Source organism: Triturus cristatus, chromosome 4_2, assembly GCF_964204655.1.
Source record: "Triturus cristatus chromosome 4_2, aTriCri1.1, whole genome shotgun sequence".
Taxonomy (NCBI): domain Eukaryota; kingdom Metazoa; phylum Chordata; class Amphibia; order Caudata; family Salamandridae; genus Triturus; species Triturus cristatus.
In genome coordinates this window covers 835,661,933-835,685,069 of record NC_140586.1, presented here as the reverse complement: position 1 = coordinate 835,685,069, position 23,137 = coordinate 835,661,933, and the positions used below count along the sequence as shown (strand labels likewise).

At 45.8% G+C, this 23,137-nt stretch overlaps 1 protein-coding gene across 1 annotated transcript in view; it reads right to left on the bottom strand.

Annotated features, from left to right (window-relative positions):
- The window catches only part of BTBD19 (BTB domain containing 19), a 1,273,384-nt gene continuing 1,250,247 nt past the window's right edge, over positions 1-23,137 (bottom strand). The window contains exon 7 of the mRNA XM_085602806.1: positions 1-370. Coding sequence (XP_085458932.1) covers positions 248-370 — 123 coding nt within the window. The 3' untranslated portion in view covers positions 1-247. The remainder of the gene's footprint in view (positions 371-23,137) is intronic.

Below are 23,137 nucleotides of genomic sequence, written 5' to 3'. Positions count from 1 at the left end.
ACCAACACAGCCAGCCTCGCCGCACCCAGAGCCAGCATCACCTCACCGAGAGCCAGCTTCACCTCAACCAGAGCCAGCATCGCCACTCATGTTCGAATCACCGGCCACATCTCCGCTTGCAGGTGTGAGAGTGAGGAGGCGTCCAGCAGCCAGGCTACGAGCCTTAGACACCTCGTCAGACGACAGCATGGGCCCAGAAGACCGCACCAGGCCCCAGGAAGGGAGCCATGCCACTGTGCCCCACACCTCACAGGCAGCACAGACGGGAGCAAGAGGGCGCCGCAGGTCGCGTGTCCAGAGTCCACCAGCACCCATTGACGGCCATGGTGTCTTCTTGGGTCTCGAGGGCCAAATGTTGAAACAACAGCGCCTGCAATCAAAGGCAGTCATGTCAGTCCAGAGGCACATGCGGGTGATGAAAACAACATTAGTCAACATGGACAATAACATTAGCGGCATGGCTGCGGGCATTCGGGACATGTCCCAGTCAATCCAGCAGTTGTGCAGCAAATTAGATGCTGACATCGAAGCACGGCGCCGGGAACGCCAGAGAAGGGACACTACCAGCAGGGCACTCAACCGTCTGGCAACTGCGACTTCTCTACTGTGCCGGCGCTCTGTGACGATGCAGGAGGGCCTAACACAGTGCTGCAGCGACCTGTCTCGGGGGATGGTGCAGGTGACAAGTGCACTAGGGGTGCTATTGACTAGTCAGGCGTCGACAACTGCTGCAGGGGATGCTGCGGAGAGCATCGACACCAGCAGCAGGAGCAGCATCACACCCCCCGTCCCAGAAGCACGCAGGAGCAGCAGGCGGCTTGGGGTTGGCTCTAGTGAGGATGCACAGGCCGTGCAATCCACCACTGCAGCGCGTATGCGCAAACATTGATGTAGCCCTGCTTAGCCACTTCCCATTGGGTGACGTAACCCTGGACTTACTCCTTGTATAGATGGGATATTGCCAGATTGGCTTGTTCATGTGTTCATGGCGTGGTGCCACATTAAAACTACGTCATGACTTCTCACAACTCGCTGTGTCCCCTCACTTACTCAGAAATAGTTGCATGTGATCTCTGCCCGTCTCTCTCTCCCATCGATTGCAGTTGGCACTCTAGCTGCGTTGCCCTCTGGCTGGCCTGACTCATCCTCGTTGTCCTCAAAATATGTTAGTTCCACATCTGTACCTTTTTTCGTGGCAAGGTTGTGCAGCATTGCACAAGTGGCAATAATCTTGCAGCAGGTGATGGGTTTGTACTGGCGTGCGCCTCCGCTCTTGTGCAGGCAGCGGAACCTGCTCTTCAGTAGTCCAAACGTGCGCTCCACCACATTGCGTGTTGTTTTGTGTGCCACGTTGTATCGTCTCTCACTCTGGGTTGCTGGGTGTAGGTAGGGAGTGAGGATGAATGACCGGCATGCATATGCACTGTCGCCTAGATGAGTAAAAGGGAACCATCAGTAACATGCCTCTATACACTATGATTTGCAGGTTTCAAGGGGCGTCACTGTTACTTACCTAGCAGGTATCCCTCTCCGAATTCTCCGGCACTCAGTCGTGTGTAGATCCCACTATTCTGGAAGATGTAAGAGTCGTGGGTGCTCCCAGGAAACTTTGCAACAATATCTGTGATGATGTTCCCTGCATCACAGATCACCTGCACATTGATGGAGTGGGTGGACTTCCTGTTCCTGTAGATGTGCTCTGTGTCAGCTGGTGGACAGATTGGGATGTGTGTACCATCAATACAGCCGATGACATGGGGGAACTGTGCCATGTGATAAAAGTCTGTTTTTGTTTTCTGCAGTGCAGCCTGTGTGTTTGGGAAGCTTATGTAGTGGTGCATTCTCTGCATCATGGCATCCAGGAACTTCCTGAAGAAACGTGACAGGCAACTCTGGGTTACCCCACCCACCGCAGCTATCACCACCTGATAACTGCCGGATGCCAGCAGATGAAGGCTGCAGAGCACCTGCACATGTGGGGGTATGGCGTGCGCCCTTCTTATTGGCTGGTCCAGGAGTGGGTGAAGGTCCCTGATTAAGTCCATGATGGTTTCGGGGTGTAGCCTGTACCTCTCATGTATCTCTGCATCAGTCAGCTGGAATAGTGTGATGCGCTGTCTGTAGATGCGTTCCTCCCGTCGCCAAACCCTCAGTCCTGCTGCCTGTAGACGTAGGCGCCTTGCAATGACGTACATAGCGGCCATGTTGTCCACGCTGTTGCATTTTGGGATTGCTTATCTGCACTGTTGATGGTTACCACCTGCTTTCAATCCGTGTTAATTACCGACTCTTATTTACCGATTTTCTTGGATTTCTTAATTACCGAGTGCTCCTACATGTCATTTTAATTTTTACCACTTCATATTTACCACTTCATATTTACCGATTCGTTAATTATGTATTCGGTAAATCTGATTCGGTATTTTGGAATTCGGTAAATATGAATCGGTATTTACCGCCTCATATTTACCGAAAAGTGGTTTTTGGACTCCTACATCTCACTTGTCTGAATACCGGTCGGTAACGGCATATTTACCGAAAATCGGCCGTTACCGACCGGTATTTGGCTACCTACATGAGGCCCTTGGTATCAAAGATCGTTTGGCTGTTTTACAGGACTTAAATGAACTAAGATCGAAACAAAGCAACGTTTTCCTGAAGCCAACCACCACTGGGGATAATCCAGCCGTCCCAGCAAGGCCTGTCTGGATCCCAAAGCTCGGGGGTCTAGTCAGAGAGAAGATGGCGGACAAGAAGGAATTTGGGCCTTCTTACAGACAACCGGTACCTGTCCTAGCAATCCACAGATCAAGAACAGTACTTCTGCCGCCCCTTGTTGGTAAAAAGGAGAAAGGATTTGTATCCATCAACCTCATCAAACCACACTATGTGGCCGATACTAAGCAGTAGGCCATGTGGACTCCGACCAAGTAGTAGACACACTCCTCTAGCTACTATCCAAGAGGTTCAAACTGAAAGACTCATTACCATTGAGAATCCAACAGTAAGAAATGAAGGACTAAGCAACAATGCTATGGAACTCATTCCTCTTGAAACCCAAATAACAGTTCGTCCTGATACACCGGTCTACACGAACAAGCGATCCACTGGTTCCAGCGAATTCAACAAATCCTGATGCAATTCCAACCATTGACAGAACTGCTTCTTGCTATTTCATTAACTTTGATACGTTTTCTGAGGATCCCAGCGAGCCTGAAACGACACCAGCAAAAAGAACTTTCAAAGAACAAGCACAAGACTTTTTTCATTACGTGAAAAAGACTTATCTGGTTTCACTATGGATTGAATTATGGATTATTTCTGGAATATTTCTCTTTCTACTTTGGCTAGCTTTAGTAATAACTCTGAGCATGTTGATAGATGGAAGATATATTCATTTGGACACAGGAAGTAAAAATGTGAACTTACTTTTGAAACCACACAAATCATCCCATCGTGAAGCAAGAGACTTGTTAGCAGTGAACATCACAGCCGTTCCTATACAAGAGGCTATAGTTTGGGACAAAACGGATTATGATATATTCGGTCTGTCGGAACTTTTGAAGATTCCACACTTTTTTAAAATTTCATTAAGTGACTTTATCACCTCCAGTACCTGTTCTGATGATTGGGACTTTGAGACTGTTAATAACATGATGTCTGATCTAGAAAGGTCTGCTGCATTCTCTAACCATGAATACATAGAGGGTTCAACAGACTATGAACAGCTTTTTTGTTACAACCACTATGGTCATCATTTCTTGCATAAATCTGCAACACCTAGAAATGTATTTATGTATAACCAATGGGAACATTGTCCTACACCACTAAGGGGTAGCTCAAAAACGTTTCCATATTTTTCAGGATATGATGCATCCAATCCAGAAACGTTTTACTTTAAAAATGTGAACAAAACAGGAACGATAAATATGTTAACCAATAAGAAATAGATTTATTCTGTAGTCTTTGTTGCCCAACTGTCTAGGCAGGGTTTCGACTTTTGGAAAGACAATTGACACAAAATCTGTCTGGGATACAAAAGATTGGCAAGTGCAGGGGATAGAAGCTTTGTTTAGAGCCTGCATCATCCCACAGTAGATAATGTTTTTGAATGACACTGTCCAACAAACGTCTTGCCTTGGGTTAGCCAAGATCAAAGACATGAACACACCGCCCATACCTACACCTGCAAGAAATAGCACTACACAGGGGGTACATACTATCTTATGAAACAACAGATCAGATTCCAAATGGAAAAAAGGGTTGCTCTGGCCCACAGACACAAACATCTGTCAAGAACGATTCCTGAACAAAACACAAGGTTTAACAATCAATAGGCCAGACCCACGCTATGTTCAAAGACAGCATCCAGGGGTAGTAACAACATACAGTGTAGGAAAATTATGCCTTGATTGGCAACAGACATCTACACTAGAGGATGTGAAACAACACTTTTATCTTTACTTAAAGAAGACGCAGACCTTAGGGAATTCTTGCTAGGTCCAAGAAAACCACGTCAAAAACGTTTCATATATGCTGGCATCTATGCTGCTTATAATGAAATATGGAAGTTTACCCAAGCAGATGCTGCAGAAAGAATACGAGAAATTGATCGTATTAATTTAGAGAAATCTCTCGCTGTGGTTGACAATGGGTTAACGACTCTGTCATCCAGGATATATTCATTGGGCAACATTGTATCCTCTGCTATAGACATTGTGTAACAAGATTTGGTCCTGCTACGTCATGGCCAGTATCAATTCGTTCTATTCTGTAATTAGGCTGGACGCTACAAAACTTGCGTGCAGGCTATGTGCCTTGGCATTTCATCAACACGTCTTCTCTGTTTTCTGATTACAATCTCACTGATAATCAGATCAAACTGGCATAAAGGGGAGCAAAGTATACAGTGCTGAGCATTGAAAAACTGGAAAAATTGCCATTTACGGTAGCAGAAAAACCAGCTACAGAATGGATCATACATGGCAAAATAACTCTGCCTGTTACAACTTTCCATTTTCATTATTGCCTTAAACACATGCCAGTAGGCAAATATGAAAGGTTGGGTAAAGAATACATCAGGACATCCTGGGATTTACCTTACACACACAGATGGAGTGGGGGGGCGTGAAGTGTTTATTAGCGGTACACACTGTGAAAATGCACTGAGCGGTTCACTCATATGTCGGGATATTAGTCTACATGTGGCCTGTAGCGGTTCCACTGCAAATGTATCCTGCCACCTGCAAGGTTCACCGGTTGCGTGATTAATTCAACGTTTGGACAAGTTTCATGTTGAATGATCAGAGCTGTTGTGGCAAGTTGCCAGGTATCCCATATCTAGTAACGGTTACTTCCAGGGTCACTTGCTGTATGCAAGTCTTGTTCCCCCAAATAGACACAGTCAGGGAGTCACCTTTATGGCCTTCACTGAACATCTCCTCTATACGAATTGATACTTTAAGCAGAATAAAAGCCATTCTTTTACAACAAACCGTGCCTTTGACCTCGGCCAAAGAAACCTATGATCTACAAGTCGCAAGAACTTCGGCTGAGATACAGGCTCTGTTAAGGACAAATTGCCCTACACATTTCCCAGAAATGTTGGGACGTATCTTAAACATGTCTGATACGAGCGGTATTGTGCATGTATTTAAGACCGTATGTTCGGTACTATTAACACCTTTTCAAGTAGTCCTCAGAATCATTCAAAACTTAATGCACTCGGTGTTTGGTGGTCTGCCGCTAATTCTAGCAATCGTCGCAGGAATCCTATATTTATTCCTACTGCTGCGCTATGGCAAGCCAATCCACCAGCGTCACTCCCAGCACCCTGGAGAATGCTCTCCCGGAAAAGAGGTGCCGTGAGTGCATAGTGCAACTATTGGGTTTACCTCGTCAACGAGAACTAAATACCACATGGTTTCTGTTGTTCAGACCAATCTGGCAAGATTGTAACTTACTTGTTCTACACTGCCTGCTTTGTGGTGAAGAATGCGTGCTAGACATCTGTCTAACACTTCCATCAGTCGTGCCAACGGATAGCGATACTCTGCTGGACCCGATAACGGCTCATGCTCTGTGTTGTCCCCAGAGGCTACCGATCCTGATAACGGCATTCTTTGAGATCTCACAGACGCAACATGCTACTGCTGAGGTACGAGATGGATCAACAGGAACACAGGTAACATCAGCAACGAACACTGCTACTGACGATGCATCACATCTATGTGCAGTTAGTCTTCTGAATGAGGTAATCGACCTGTCACCGACAACGGTAGACGATTTTTTGTCTACAGGATTAGAGGATTTCATGTTTTCCCCAGCATCTTCAAATAACTTTTGATTTGGCTCACAGTGTACCTTGTAATCTATGAATTCGGCCTTCATTTTTTCAAAACAAAAAGACAAAATTTGGAACTGTCCTAAGATCGCACTTTTGTGGATATTGACTTTTTCTTTTATGGCTAAAAGCTCTGCTTACAGTAGAACTATTCATAGAGAACAGACTTCTTTGAAACACTTCCAGGGACACGTTGTCACCTTTTTCCACATTTATGTAATCATGACATGAAATGGCTCTGAACTTTTTCTTTCTGTAAAACTGGACCATTTCATTCCAAATGCGTATATATTTTGTTCATTCATTTAAGCATTCACTGTAAATATATGCTTAGAATGAAACATTACTTCAAATATGTACAGCACCGGGGGGGCGTGGCTAAGCCGCGAAGCAGGATGGCCGCGGATTAGCGGAGCTCTGTAACTTCCCTTCTCCCCAGTCTATCCGCCACAACTATCCGTGTCCGAAAGGAAATTAATAAATTGGAATACTTCAGGGATCCGATCTGCCCGCATACGGCACACCCGAGGCCTGCGGCGGGGAATCTCGACTCGGATCGGCCTGGGGACATTACATCAGAGTGGATCTGACCCACGGAGGAGGGGCTGACACTGGGCCTAGTCGCAGTCTGACGTAGCGACCATCCCGACTCCGAGACAGTACTAGCCGGAGAATTATCCGACCTCAGTAAGTATTCACCAAAACCTGCACCTTGCTGAGCGGCGGACACTGGGGCAGGATGTAGCCGCAGAAGTACCGGGAGACGCCCGCACTTAGCCCAACAATCGGAAATGCAGACCACTGCAGCGGGAATAAACGCCCGACTCCGACCGGCCCGAGCCCATAAGTAGGGGCGCCCGGGGGGACAACAGCAGCGTGGATACACGGCAAGGGGGGAGGCCCACACACCACCCATTGCCTTACGCCAACTGCAGCGGACAACAAGCAGGGGGCCCGCGGACTGACGATCCCATCAGCGAGTCCGCATTAGTCTGCGAGAGGCACATGCAAACACGTATCCCCTGATTGCATAGCGCCATAAACATACAGAAGCGGCAAAACCGAAAGAAATATCGCCCTGCCTTGCCTCACAAGATATTGGCGCTGGAGGAGAGCAGTGGCTACTAACCTTCCTGAAGAACACTATACTGTACTGCTACTGCACACTGGGCCTCAGTGAGTACTAGAATCTGCGTCCCATAGTGAAATACATATAACTGCGCACTGAAACAGATCCCTGCTGCAGACATCACCATCGCTATCCCCTGAGTGTGGGTCCAACCCCACGGGACTGCATGTGAATCCAAAGCGGAGCATGGGTGCTACCCCCATTACCTAGAGTGACTCATGCCTGCTGACCTGGCATTCACCTCTCCCTTCTGACATGACAAAGACAAGAGGTCGTGGCATAATGTCATTGTCAAGGGGAAGCAAATCAGTGCAGCAAAATAGAGTGGACCGCTACACTCTTCCCAAAACTTCGCTACTGTAACCTTCACCCACGGGCAAGAGGAGCGGAATGCAGTCACAGACGGCTCCGGAGCCCACACTCAAAGACGTCCTGGAAGCAATCGCGGGGATTAAAACGTCACTGGAACACAAGATGGAGGCACTTACCGTAGAAGTCAACTTACTCCGAGCGGATCAGAACAAAAATAGCTAGAGAGTCAAACAGATGGAGCTCAAAACTGCGAGCTTGGTGGAGGACACTTCCCAGCTGCAAACGGAGGTTAAAGAACTGCACACCTTTCGGAAGTATGCAGAAACCAAGCTAGAAAGGGCGGCTACGGCGTAACAACGTGCGTATCCTAGGAGTCCCGGAAAAATCAGAAGGGCCAGCCACTGACCTCTTTGTGGAGGACCTCATCCTAAAACACCTACAACCCAAGGGACTTGGGAAATTCTTCGTAATTGAAAGAGCCCATAGAGTCCCGGGAGGTCGTCCGAAACCGGGAGCTCCTCCGCGTCCTATCCTGGACAGAGTCCTACATTTTCGAGACCGAGATGTGATACTCCAACATGCCAGAACGGGACCCCCACTCCCATACGACAATGCGGAAATAACATTCTTTCTAGACTTTACCCAGCTGGTTCAGAGACAAAGACGCTCCTTCCTAGGGGTAAAGAAAACGTTAAGAGACAAAGGATACAAGTATGCCATGTAGTTCCCGGCCTGGGCTCCGTGTGGAGGCCAACGGTAGGACCTAGTTCTTCGAGCATCCGGAGGCTGCAGCAGACTGGTTGGAGAGGCGCTGAATAATGTGTTACTTCTTCATGGGGGTAATGTACGGCGCTGAGGTGGACTTGGGACAATGGACTCAATTGAAAATTATGTTGGTTGGTGAGTTTATTAGGCACTGGTAGAGTCCTGGGGCCGCGTTGGGGCATCATTAGTCTTTCTTAATTTGTGTCCCAGACTGACTTGCACCTGAGGGCATTCATTATAGTACTATCTGTGATGGGGAGGGGGAGGTGACACCACACATCCCACTTTTCTACATTTAGTTATTGTGTGGGGGCGACAGGCACTCTGCAGGTTGTATCATGGGCAGTTTGAAGCCCAGAGGGCAGGGGTGCAGGTAGGGGGGTGGTTGGGAAGGGTTGTTAGAGTTTAGAAATGTTCATGTGTATGAAGGATTTGTTCTATCGACAGCAACACAATGTAGCACAGCACAGGAGCAGAGTCGCTATACGAGTCCAGATGGGTACACAGTGGGATACAGGTATTAAGATCCTTAGTTGGAAGGTCAATAGGCTTGGAGACAAAATTAAATGCAGCATGGTCCTTCAATACATCAAGAGACAAGCCCCAGATGTCATTCTCCTACAGGAGACACACTTAGTAGGGAATATGTGTAAGGCCATGAACAGGGTAGGATATAAACTGGTGGCCCATGCCAGCTTTACTACTGGGTCACGGGGAGTGGGCATTGCACTTAAAAACACGTTTCCCTTCACACTGCAATCCACATGGTCCGATAACAGGGGTAGATATATGAGTATTTCGGGTCTCCGGGAGGGCAGAACTGTCACATTTGTCTCAGTATATGTTCCCCCTGGTTTACAGAGTGACAAATTAAAAGACCTAAGTACAATACTATTGTCCTTTCCAGAGGGGCCCCTCTTGATTGGAGGAGACTTTAATGCAGTGTTATCAGGTGTACTGGATCGCCACCCCCCACGGGCCATCAGACCCGCACAACAGTGGCTACCAGAATTCCTGGAGGCCATGGGACTGGTAAACAGGTGGAGAGCGCACAACCCGGACAGAGCTCAGTATACCTTCTTATCGAATGCCCATCGTAGTCTCTTGCGTATTGATTATGTATTAGTTCCAGCCACTCTAGCACTAGACATTCAAGAAATAAGACATTTAAGTAGAGGTATCTCGGATCACTCACCGATCTGGACACATATAGTTCTGGGCCAGAGGAGAGCAGGAAAAATCGCCCCCATTAACCTATAATATCTCCGAGACCCTGATAACCGTAAGAAAATAATCCAAGACACAGATCACTACTTTCATGACAATGAGGGAACGGTAGAGTCCGCCCAAACGTTATGGGAAGCCTATAAGTCGGTGATTCGCGGGCAAGCCCTGTCACTGATCGCAGGCAAGAAAAAAGAAAAGCAGAAAGAGTTGATACAGGCAGAGGACGAGGTACTTCGACTGGAGAGTGAGTTGGAAGTGTTAGTAAAACCCGAGAAGTTGCACCTCTTGCAACTCAAGCAATAGAATACAAATAAATAGCAATGGACAGAGCTAAAGTCCAGGGAAGGGAAACACAAAACAGAATCTACGTGCACGTAGATAAAGCAGGGAAACTGATTGTGTGGTTGGCTAAAAAGGAGTGGACTAGCCGACTTGTGCCTACACTCCATATAGAAGGCGTCGGCCTGGTCTCTGAACCACAGGACATCACTGACCGGTTTGCTGAATACTTCCAAACAATATATGGTACAGAAGAGAAATACTCAATTGAAGAGAATAGCTCTCTGATCCGAGATATGTCGCTCCCCACACTGACTGACGAAAATAATGAATATCTGGAGTCTGACTTCTCAAACGAAAAAATAGCCCAGGCGATACGTGCGATTCATTCTGGGAAAGTATCGGGCCCCAATGGCCTACCAATCGAGCTCTACAAGCTCAGACCAGAAAAAATAGCCCCATATCTCCATTCGATGTTTAAGGACAGTAAGGAAAAAGGAACACTCCCCATGGACCAAAGGATAGCCAATATCGTGGTCATTCATAAGGAAGGGAAACCCAAAACTAGTTGTGCCTCATATAGACCAATATCCTTGCTTAACGCAGAGCCCAAAATCCTCGCACAGCTATTGGCGATCCGGTTGGTAAAAGTGATAGATAGCTTGGTGCACCCTGACCAATCAGGTTTCATGCCGCATCATAATACATTCTTAAACCTGCGCAGAGTACATGGCGTGTTGGGCAGGGCAGAAACTATCCAGGAACCGGCGGTCCTGGTGTCACTGGACGCCACCATGGCATTTGACATGGTGGAATGGCCATATCTGTTTGCTGTACTGAATAAAATGGGCTTCGGGCCCAGCTTCATGAGTTGGGTCCAGCTATTGTACTCAAAACCTATGGCCCAAATGGTGGTGAACAACCGCACATCAACACCGTTTCAGTTGCCCCGAGGCACAAGACAGGGGTGTCCTTTGTCCCCATTGCTATTCGCTCTGGCCTTGGAACCTTTAGCGGCGTGGATCCGCAGGGATCCGGTGGTTCATTGTATGCGCTGATCAGTAGAGTGGGAGGATAAGATTTCCTTATATGCGGATGATATCCTGTTGTATTTGGCTTCCCCGAGGGCCTCCTTGATATGTTTATTTGATATCCTTACAGTGTTTGGTAGCTATTCCGGCTTCACTATAAATTGGACAAAATCTGTTGTCTATGTCCTACGGGGGGAACCTCCTGCCCTTCCAAGGAACTGCTCAATTCAGATAGTGATGGATGGCTTTCGCTGCTTGGGCATCTTTATCTCGCTAAATCCTATGGCCCGTTTCGCATGCAACCTCCTGCCGCCTATACAAAGGTTGAAAAAGGACATAAGAAGCATCTCTACCCCTCTCCCTGTTAGGTAAGGCTACCCTTTTCAAAATGATGGCCCTGCCCCGCTTGCTCTACGCCCTACAAAATTCAATGGATCCAGTTCCCGCATCATATTTTAAGGAAATGGAGAGTCTTCACAGGGATCTTCTATGGGATGGGAAACCTCAGATTGCACTGACTAAACTCAGTCTGAACTGGTATGACGGAGGCATCAGCCTCCCAGACATTAAAAAGTATTATTGGTCAGCCCAACTAGTAGCCATTAACCAAGGGACCTATGGGAGACTTGGTGATCCAGGATACACCATGAATAGATGGATCCTACCCAGGGGAGATTATGGTAGAGCACTCTATTCTAAACCTGGTAAACATCACTTAAACGGACCGACCGCACATGCAGTCCACATCTGGTATGTAGCAAATAAATATCTGGGGTGGGACGGACGGCTAACCCTGGCAACCCCTCTGTGGAGCTCCCAAAAGCTAGGGAATTTGTGGCAAACTAAGGGCTTCGATAAATGGGACCTAATTGGGATTTCTCAGATCAAAGATCTCTGGGTCCAAGGTGAAATCATCCCATTCATCTCCCTTCAGCAAACAATACAGCCTGGCAGACACAGAACGTTATAGATATCTCCAAGTCCGACCTGCCCTCGAAACACACCTCACTTCAAATGCTGTCCTCCCTCCAGCCTCCCCATTGGAAGGCAGGATACTTGACGGTCATTTGCCCGAAAAGGCCATCTCACTGATATATGAAAAGCTATTAATAACATGGAGGACCCAGTTTAGTCGCTCAAAGAAAAATGGGTAAGAAACGGCCTTGAGCTAGACGAGGAAGACTGGCAAGACGCAGTCTCATCTCCGAGGGTGGTGGCAATCCAGGCACGACTACGATTGGTGCAACTCAAAATTCTCCGCAGGGTATATGTAACTGGCCCCAGTTTGGTGCACACGGGCAGAGCAGAGAATGGGGAGTGAAGATATTGATGTGGGAAGGAGGGCACCGTTATCCATATTCTATGGGATTGTGAATACATACAGACTTATTGGGCTGCCATACACCGCACACTAAGGGCCATATGTAGGAAGCCCAACACCGGTCGGTAACGGCCGATTTTCGGTAAATATCCTGTTACCGACCGGTATTCAGGCTTTTGGTATGTAGGGGGCACATTTCAGGATTCGGTAATTTACCGAATCGGTAAAATTACCGAATCGGTAATTTTACCGATTCGGTAAATACCGAATCCTGAAATGATATGTAGGGGGAGTGTGTGGTTGTTGTGGGGATTCGTTATTTACCACCAACTAAAAGTTGGTGGTAAATGACGAATAGCTGTAAAAAAGCATTTCTTTGCACTTTGAAGTGTGCAATGTGGCAGACATACATGCCCTTAGGGCATGTATGTGTGCCACATGTGCACACATGCAGGAATCAGGGGTGCAACAGGGTGTCACTGTGACACCCTGCCACCCTTGATTGTGCTCCCCCCATTACCGAATCGGTATTTACCGATTCGGTAATGGTAACTGGCTTCCCATTGATTCCTATGGGCCTCCTGGCCCATAGGAATCAATGGGAAGCCAGTTAACATTACCGAATCGGTAAATACCGATTCTAAATTACCGACCCATTCCGAATCGGTAAATATTACAGATGGATTACCTACATAGCATTTACCACTTCATAAATATCGAATCGGTAAAATTCGGTATTTATGAAGTGGTAAATGTTAGGCTACCTACATATGGCCCTTAGTGAGGTCCTAATGATTGAAATGCGCCCAGATGCGCGACGATGCCTATTTAACATTTGGGAACCAACAGACCTCACCTCATACACTAAGCAATGGGCAACATTAGCAGTAATGATCGCAAAAAGGAATATTGCGCAGAACTGGGGAGCTCATCAACCACCTACGATAGGAAAGTGGAGGGAGGATTTAGACTGGTGCATGTTCTGCGAAAAGTCCGTTTATATAGCCAGAGGATGTCCCAGGAAATGGAACAAAGTCTGGGGGCCATGGAACTCATACAGGGGAGACATCTGCACCCCGCCCACACCACTAAATGATGATGAAAATCTTACACCCCCCTAGGTGTTGTGCATTTAACATTGTGTATTGAACTTCTGTGTACTAGTTCAGTTGCCTGATATGTATACTGTCTCCTAATTATGTTTCAAAATCACTTGATATGTCGATATTGTTTTAATATAAAAAGATTTTTCTTTAAAAAGAGAATTGAGATTTCCTACTTGCTATTCGGTAAGAATCGTAATCAGGAAATCACACTTCTAGAGTTTTGTACATGTGGCCCTAAGTTCCTTGATTTGTTTGTAGCCTGTTAAAAATGTTTGTTTAAATCATGTCAGGATTACAAAAAGTGCGCCATTTGTGCTTTCTTAACTACTGATATATTTTGGAATATTTGTTAGTCCATTTAAAGGTATTTGAATTTTGTGCTTAAAAAAATATAACATCCTACACACAACCTTTTCTTCACACTCCTTGTTCTCCAGCAAGATTTTCAGAAACTTCTCCTTACAAAATCCTCTTACCTTGTAGCCAGAGTTCGAAAAAAAAACCTCCAACCTACATGTTTAGCAATAAACAGCATTTTGTTAGAATAGCCTGACATTTGACCTCTGTGTTTGAACAAAAGGCAAGCATGACAAGATAAAGACAAGATGTAAATGCATCTTTTTTAAGTATTCACTTTCTGAACTGCAGCAGGTTTATTTCTAGGGCCCCCACACACACACTCCTACTTCCAGTACCTATGCGTTACGGTGTATTTATTTAAATTATACTGTGTATTTTATTTAAATTATTCTATTGTTATTTTGTTGCTCAAGTAATGTTTCGTCTAGGGGTGCGGGAAAATATAATGCAAACTTCAATAAAAAACAATAAACTTTACAAAAAGGCAACAAAAAAAAATATATGTACAGCACCTCTGCATTTAATGTGTAGCTAACTTTTTAACAAAGACTTCTTTTAGAATGCTTTTACAAATGTTTTTAGTGAACATATGATACTCAATTTTATGTGTTTTGCACGTTTAGTATTTAGTAATATCGATAATTCATCAAAGAAGTGGGTGTTGTGTTTCGATTCAGATATCCGTATATGGGTTTCCCTGAATCATGTCCTTATATAGGCACAATTTGTATTGCCCTTATTTAGGCATACGAATCCCAGTCCTTATTTAGGCATTAGCCATGCTATCCAAATACAGACATGGTCACCTACATCCGTCCATCCCACGTCATAACGAGTTCTCAGAAACCAGACCCTTAAGCCAACGGGACTTTCCCTAACTAGGATTATTGATTTCTCCAAGAACTCATCTATTATGCATGAACTACTATTTCTTAGGGGTTCATCCATGACGTCTTCCTCTGCCCGACTTTACATCAATGCTAGCATTCCTAAGCACCTTCCAGGTATAAATATACCTTCCCTTACCATGGCAAACCACGGCACGACTCAGCACGACTTGACTGCACGGTTCGCCACGGCAAGTTCGGAAGAGACCATATACCGGCCTGACGCACTAACCAGACGCTGTCATCCCTGCTCGCAGAGAATCCAGCTTCCAGTATTCTGACTCCCTTCGCAGGGTGTTAGAGTTTGAGACCTGGAAAGAAATACCCACCTCTCTCATTCTAAAGGTATGGAGCTGACTAGAACCTAGAGGGACTCTTGGCATACTAAACTTAGTATATACCATTCTATAGAAAACAGCACCTACTTCTTACCTCGTACTACACTTAGGTTAGGTACAGTGGGGTAGAACTATTTAGAAGCATCAGACGAGTAATCACTTTTTAGCCTGTGTTATTTATGTAAGTATATATGAATATATGTCATAGCTAAAAGACAATGCTATTGCAGTATTATTTCTTCTTACTGCTTACGCTGTGCGTATTATATCTTGCTTACTGTCTAAAGATTGTAACAGCTCATATCTCTTACACGAGAAACAAGATTGTTCAATAAATCCTTTTATTGAAACACCCGTCTATCTATTTCTGTGTACCTCTTGAGAAACTAAGCATGAACGATTGACTGAGTGAAACTGTTATCTATTGTTTCCACAATTCTGAGACGCGTTCCGATTCTAAGGGAAACAAAGTTGTCATATTTATGCGGTTGTCAGGAACTAATCCCTTCTTTTTCATTCGAGAAGTTTCTAGTGACCTCTGAGTTAGCTGGCACACACAAGTAATTAAGTTTAATGTACTCGATAGGAGCATACTGACTTTAGTCCTATGCTAAAACTATAGTGTATATTATTTCAAAGCATAGAGCCTATAAGGGAAATAGGAACTACACTACACCAGGAGGTGAGCCGTGTCCAGCTCTAATGGTACAGCAGAAATTGAGCCATGACCAGCTTTAACTTATGGTTAACCAGGAGGTGAGCTATATCCAGACATTTCCAGATTTAACTATTGGTAAATCAATAGGTGAGTCACATCCAGCTCTAACTAATAGTAAACCAGGAGGTGAGTCATATCCAGCTCTAATAGTGCCGTAGGAGGTGAGCCATGACCAGCTTTAACCAATGGCAAATCAGGAGGTAAGCCATGTCCAGCTCTAACTAATGGTAACCCAGGAGGTGAGCTATGCCCAGCTCTAGCTAATAGTAAACCAGGAGGTAAGAAAGGTCCAGCTCTAACTAATGGTAACCCAGGAGGAGAGCTATGCCCAGCTCTAACTAATGGTAACCCAGGAGGTGAGCTATGCCCAGCTCTAACTAATGGTAACCCAGGAGGTGAGCTATGCCCAGCTCTAACTAATGGTAACCCGGGAGGTGAGCAAATTCCAACTCCATCTAATTGTAACACAGGAGGTCAGCAAAGTCCAGCTCTAACTAATTGTAAAGCAGGAGGTGAGCTATGCCCAGCTCTAATAGTAAATCAGGAGGTGAGCAATGTCCAACTCTAACTAATGGTAAACTATGGGGTGAGTCATGTCCAACTCCAATCAATGGAGATCCAGGAGGTGAGCCATGTTCAGCTCTTGTGGTGCTGCAGGAGATGAGCCAAGTCCAGCTCTAACTAATGCTAAACCAGAAGGAGAGAGAGAAAGCAGCCTTTCAAGTACAGGATAACAGCAATCAAGAGGAAGGCGAGACAAGTCCAGATTTAAACATACGGAAACCAGAAAGGGAGACAAGTCCAGCTTTAAACATTCAGAAACCAGGAAGGGAGACAAGTCCAGATTTAAACATACGGAAACCAGAAAGGGAGACAAGTCCAGATTTAAACATTCAGAAACCAGGAAGGGAGACAAGTCCAGCTTTAAACATTCAGAAACCAGGAAGGGAGACAAGTCCAGCTTTAAACATTCAGAAACCAGGAAGGGAGACAAGTCCAGCTTTACACATTCGGAAACCAGGAAGGGAGACAAGTCCAGCTTTAAACATTCAGAAACCAGGAAGGGAGACAAACCAGTACAGCTTTAAACATTCGGAAACCAGGAACCAGGAAGGGAGACAAGTCCAGCTTTAAACATTCAAAAACCAGGAACCAGGAAGGGAGACAAGTCCAGCTTTTAACACGGCGAAACCGGGAGTTAGTAGGGAAGACACGCCTAGCACCAAACAATGAGAAACCAGAAAACAGAAAGGGAGATAAGTCCAGTATCAAACAATGAGAAAACAGAAACGAGAAGGACAAAAGTCTATCTCTAAACAGTGGTAAAGCAGAAATCAGAAGGAGAGACACATCTACTTTTAAACATAGGAAAATGGGAATCAGGGGTGGGGAGACAAGTCCAGCTTTAAATCATGGGAAACCAAAGAGAAGAGTCAAGACCATCTTAAAACACAGAAAAAACTAAAAATAGCAGGGGCGCCAAGTCCAGCTCTAAACAATGCTATGCAATCAGCAGGAAAATAGGTCCAGCTGTTAGCACGGAAAACTTGGAGGAGAGACAAGCCCATCTCAGAATGATGGACCAGAATAGGCAAGGGGGAAGGGAGACCAGTCCAGCTTTCAAGAATGGGATAACAGGAATCAGGAATTAGTAAAGACTAGTCCAGCTTCAACCACAATAAACCAGAAACCAGGGGAGCGACACCTCCAGCTGTGAAGCATAGGAAACCAAGAAGGGAGACACACCCAAATTTAAACTATGGGAAAGCAAGAGGAGAGATAAGACAAGCTCTAAAGGATGGGAAACCAGAAACCTGGAAGAGAGACAAGGCCCACCTTAAAATATCATAAAGAAGGAGAAGAGATAAGGCATACAATAAAGTATCAGAAAGCAGAAGGAGAGACAAGGCCCACTGTAAAGTATCAGAAAGCAGGAGGAAAGACAAGGCCCACCGTAAAGTATCAGAAAGCAGGAGGCGAGACAAGGCCCACTCTAAAGTATCAGAAAGCAGAAGGAGAGACAAGGCCCACCCTAAGGTATCGGAAAGCAGAAGGAGAGACAAGGCCAAATCTAAAGTATCAGAAAGCAGGAGGCGAGACAAGGCCCACTTTAAAGTATCAGAAAGCAGAAGGAGAGACAAGGCCCACCCTAAGGTATCGGAAAGCAGAAGGAGAGACAAGGCCAAATCTAAAGTATCAGAAAGCAGAAGGAGAGACAAGGCCCACTCTAACGTATCAGAAAGCAGAAGGAGAGACAAGGCCCGCCCTAAGGTATCAGAAAGCAGGAGGAACCATCAGAAACTACGGACTCAACATTGTGTCATACGCAGACGACACCCAACTCATCCTCTCCCTATCCAACAAAGCCAACACCGCCAGACACAACTTTCGAGAAGGCATGGAAGCCGTCGCCAAATGGATGAAAAATAGCTGCCTACAACTAAACACCAATAAAACAGAAGGACTCATCATGGGCCCAAACCCGATGCCTGGAGCGACACCTGGTGGCCCCCCGTCCTCGGAAACCCACTAACCCCCACGGACCACGCACACAACCTGGGAATTATCCTGGACCACTCTAAGGTATCAAAAAACAGGAGGAGAGACAAGACTCACTCTAAGTTATCAGAACACAGGAGGAGAGACTAGACTCACTCTACAGTATCAGAAAGCAGGAGGAGAGACAAGGCCCACTCTAAAGTATCAGAAAGCAGGAAGGGAGACAAGAGCGAGTTTAAAGTATCAGAAAGCAGAAGGAGAGACAAGGCCCACTTAAAAGTATCAGAAAGCAGAAGAAGAGACAAGGCCCACTCTAAAGCATCAGAAAGCAGGAGGAGAGACAAGGCCCACTCTAAGGGATCAGAAAGCAGGAGGCGAGACAAGGCCCACTCTAAGGGATCAGAAAGCAGGAGAAAAGATAAGTCCACATTTAAACAAATCAAAACAGAGACCCAGATGAATAATTTTAACTCTTATCTTATCAGAGACAGAAGAAGGAGGCCAAACACCACCTCTAAACTATAGAGTAGACAACCACTCCAGCTCGTAACTATTAGAAAGCAGGACTCGGAAGTAGAGACATTTCCAACTCTAAGACAGCGAAGGAGACTACTACTGCAGGTTTAGAGTAACAGAAAGTAGGGATCAGGAAGAGAGACAGTCCTAGTTCCAATCTCCAGAGGAGACAACTACTGCAGCTGGAATATGAAAGAACCCGGAAGGAGAGACAACTCCAGCTGTAGATTAAGGAGGAGACAACTACTGCAGTGTTAATGTAACAGAATGCAGCGACCAGGAAGAGAGACAATCCCAGCCCTGATCTATGGAGGAGACCGTATGACACGGCAGGAGAGACCATTATAGCTCTAAACTATGGAGGCGACAAGCACTACAGCTCCAAACTAACAGAATGTAACAAACAACTGTGTCTCAAGCAAAGGTAATATTTGGCGTACAAGTATAATAGTCACAATTAATTACCATGGATTAAATCTAGAGGGGGAAAGAAAGCCAGGGAGAGATATTATTAAGATAAATTGTATTTCAATTGTTGATCATGTTGGACATATTCAACGTCATATGTACAAACACATGAGACAATAGCACTGCGTTCCATTTAAGAGACATGTAACCGATAATATACTGTGTAGAAGTGCTCGTGAAGTTTTGGTGACGGCGCAAGTGACACGTGATGTGGTATATACAGCGATTGTGGTGAGCGCAACAGAAAGTAAGTGAACTTTAAATTCACTTAAATTTAAGCGCGCACACACACAGCACATCAACGAAGAACATTCGCGCCGCTGCTTTTAAAAAGCGAGCGGCGCGAAAACCGGGTGTTTCTTCCATGTGGCTGCGGTGCATACTGTGTGCTCCGTCACGAGCTGCAATTAACATGAATACTTTAACAAAAGCACACAATCTGCCCATCACCCTGCAGCTGCGCTCCATTATGAAAAGAAATTCAGCAAGTCTACAAACACGGTGTGAAAAGCACACGTCGTGTGTGTAGACTTGCTGCATTTCTCATCTTAACCAGAGCTGGGCTGCGGGGTGATTGTGTGACTTTGTTAAAGTTTTCAGGTTAATTGCAGCTCCAGACGGGCGCTGTGATTAACCTGAAAAATGTAACAAAGGCCCACCATCACCCCGCAGCCCAGCTCTGTTACGAAAAGAAATGCAGCAACTCTACAAACACGGCGTGAAAAGCACACGTCGTGTTGGTAGACTTGCTGAATTTCTCTTAATAGAGCGCAGCTGTGGGGTGATTTACACGTACTTTTCTGTGCTTGGCATAGTGTGCCACCCTACTTGTATTTTCCTGTTTCTGTCATTGCATTCAGCTATATGATACAACAAGCTGTGGTCGAAGTGGGCGGGGAAGGCAGGGCACAGCGTGCCCCTACTTCTACAATTTCATAAAGTCCGTTCCCCTACTTTCTTATTTCAAATATGCATCCCGGACGGCAGAAATCGCCAAGGCCGATAGTTAAGCATCGGCTTTTGGGGACGGGGGGAACGGGCAGAGAAGGAAATGGACTCTGTCTTTTCCTTCGTGCCCAGAGAAGACAAGGACACTGTCCAGTTCTCCTGCCGCTGGCAGTGGCAGCTGCCCCCCCTTTGCTCCCCCTCTTCCCTCTCTTTCTGTCTCGCTCCTCCTCATTTAGTGAAAACCGAGACTTCAAGAAACAGGTATTACCTTCTCTTTCCTCCTTTCGTTTATTTGCTCCCCTGTGAAATGGATCCAAAAAAGAAACACTTTTGCTGGAAACTCTTCTGCCATTTTTCAATTTCTAAGTGCAGTCTCGGGGTGGAGAGAAATAAAACATTACAAATATGAAAAATAAGTAACTAAAGCAAAACAGAGGGCCTGATTGATTTATTCACACCTAAACACATTAGCGCCACTTTACAGTGTTTGCCAGTGAAGCGCTACTTTTGTTTTCTCGTCGCTCTTTGAACAACATTGTTTTCCCTGGGTGGGAAAGTGCACTATTCCTGGAGGTACTGAAATACCAGCTTGATGGGTGAATTGGAAAACAAAACGTGTACAGCTGCTCTGTATTCACAAACGTGGTCTTTTTTAACCATACTGCTTACGCTTTGTAAGGATATAAGCAATAGGCATTGAAACGGGTCCCTTCTGGGCCTTGTAGTCTGGCCTTAACTTTTCAGGCAAATGCACTCATTAATTTCTGAATAATGAGTGTAAAAAGAAAAAGGTAACCATGTTGTTCCTGCTTATATTTCACATGCTTTAATTAATCTTGCATTCCTTATGCGTGTTTGCTTTTTCTAGGATGTTAATTGTTTTTTAGGCAGCATATTGCTCTTGTCTTGTGCGTAATTTGAATTGAGTCACAACCAGGTGTTTATAGCTGGTCATTGCAGTGCAAGTTTCTCTCAGTGGAGCAGTATGGTGTTTAGTGGGGGAGAGGATGTGGCACTATGGTCAGAGCTGCTGAATTTGAAACTGGGGAACCAGGTTCAGCCTTCCTGACCAGTCCACCAGATCACTCCCCCTGAGGGAGCACATTCCTATGCTAGACCTTAGAAGGCCCCGCAAGATCTTAAAATCCCTGGTGTCATAGCACCAGCAGGTGGACCCTAGCAGTGGCAAGTGTGGGTTAACCTTGAAGGTCTGTCCGCCACAATTTATTCTGAAGTTCACCTCCAGTCTTGCAGGCAGGCCTATGAAGCAGCACACCATAGAGTGACTGTGACTCTGTCACTGAGGTCACAGGACCCTTGAGCAGGGTGGCTCTAGGGCAGGGCGACCGCACCAGGCGCTGACCAGCCGAGGTCCGTGCAGGTAAAGGCGGTGGGGCAGAGGGGCTAGGCATAGGGGGATTGCGAGGGACGATGCCGAGTTGAAAATTAAATAAATAATTCATTTTCCCTTGGCATCGTCCCTCGAAATCCCCCCTTACCTGGCCACCGCTGTTACCTGCACAGACCGCGGCTGGCGCTGACTTCAGGTGGGGGCGTCATGTTTGCAAGTATAATATGGTTTTAAAAGCACTTGCTGTCTCCTTCTTGGCCTCCAACAATTTTCGGCAACAGTACAAATGTAATGATAACTCAGCCGTCTCCTTCTCTTCTTTTTCTTCTTCCTCATATCAGTCCCGCTCCACGTTTACCCACTTTCCCCTTCTCCCCATCCCATTCTTGTCTCTTTTTCCCTCTCACTGCCTGTTCTTTGCTTTCTCTCTTACCGGTTTTCCATTCTCCTTTCTCCCTCCCAGTTCTCCAAAGCCTCTGGCTGCCTTTCTCTTTCTGTCCCTCTCTTACCAATTTCTCCATTACCACTTCCCCATTTCTCGCCTTTGCGCCCTGACTTTTTGTCTACTTTGTTTCTCTCTCCCCCTTTCTCCACCACTAAATCCTATTTCTCACTATTCTCCTCTCCTTTTCCTTCAGGCTATGTTACAATTTTGAAAACACATACCACTATCCCTGAATATTACATGGAAGCACATTTAGAATTTGGAGCAGTGTGCCTCTGCAGTGTGGGTAACCTGGCCACAAAGGACCTGAAAAAGCTGAAATTGAATCATAAATCCAAAGCTGGTCTAATCAGGGGCCCCGGAAATAAGTTTGGCCTAGGGCACTCAAAATCCTTAAGATGTCCCTGTGCATTTGGTAAAGTTTTCATGTTAATCGCAGCACCGATCATGAGATGCAATTAACACGAAAACCTTAACAAATGCACACAATCCCCCCGCAGCCCAACCGTAGTAAGAAAAGAAATGCAGCAACATAGCTGCCAAGGTTTTAAATTGCAATGTGGGATGTTTTCATAATTTCACTGTAATTATTAGTGCCATTTGAACAGGGCCGGCTTCAGTGCTGGTGGCGCCTGGAGTGACAATGTTTGTTGGCGCCCCAATGACCACCTCCGCCACGGATACTCTCATTACCAACCTTTAACAGTGACCCTCAAGTCTCCATAACCCCTCTCTCTTTCATATTTATTTTGTTTAGCAGCGCCACTCATACCAGTGTAAGGTGTTAAGCACTTTACATTGAATACACATTACACAGAGACACTGAATCATAGTGTGTAAATCAATGTATAGGAAATGTTACATCAGACGGAGGAATAAAATGTCTCCTAACAGAGCTGGGCTACTAGGGTTTTAATCAAACATTTGTAGTGATCTTTGGCTCTGCACACACGCGCGGTGTGGTTCGTGGCGCACATAGCCATGACTGCAGCGCACACAGACCCTACACTGCCGCACACAGAGGAAAATAATTAGAGGGAACATTGGTCAAGGATGATTTGCATATGGCTGGGTTCAAACTGGAATGGCATGGT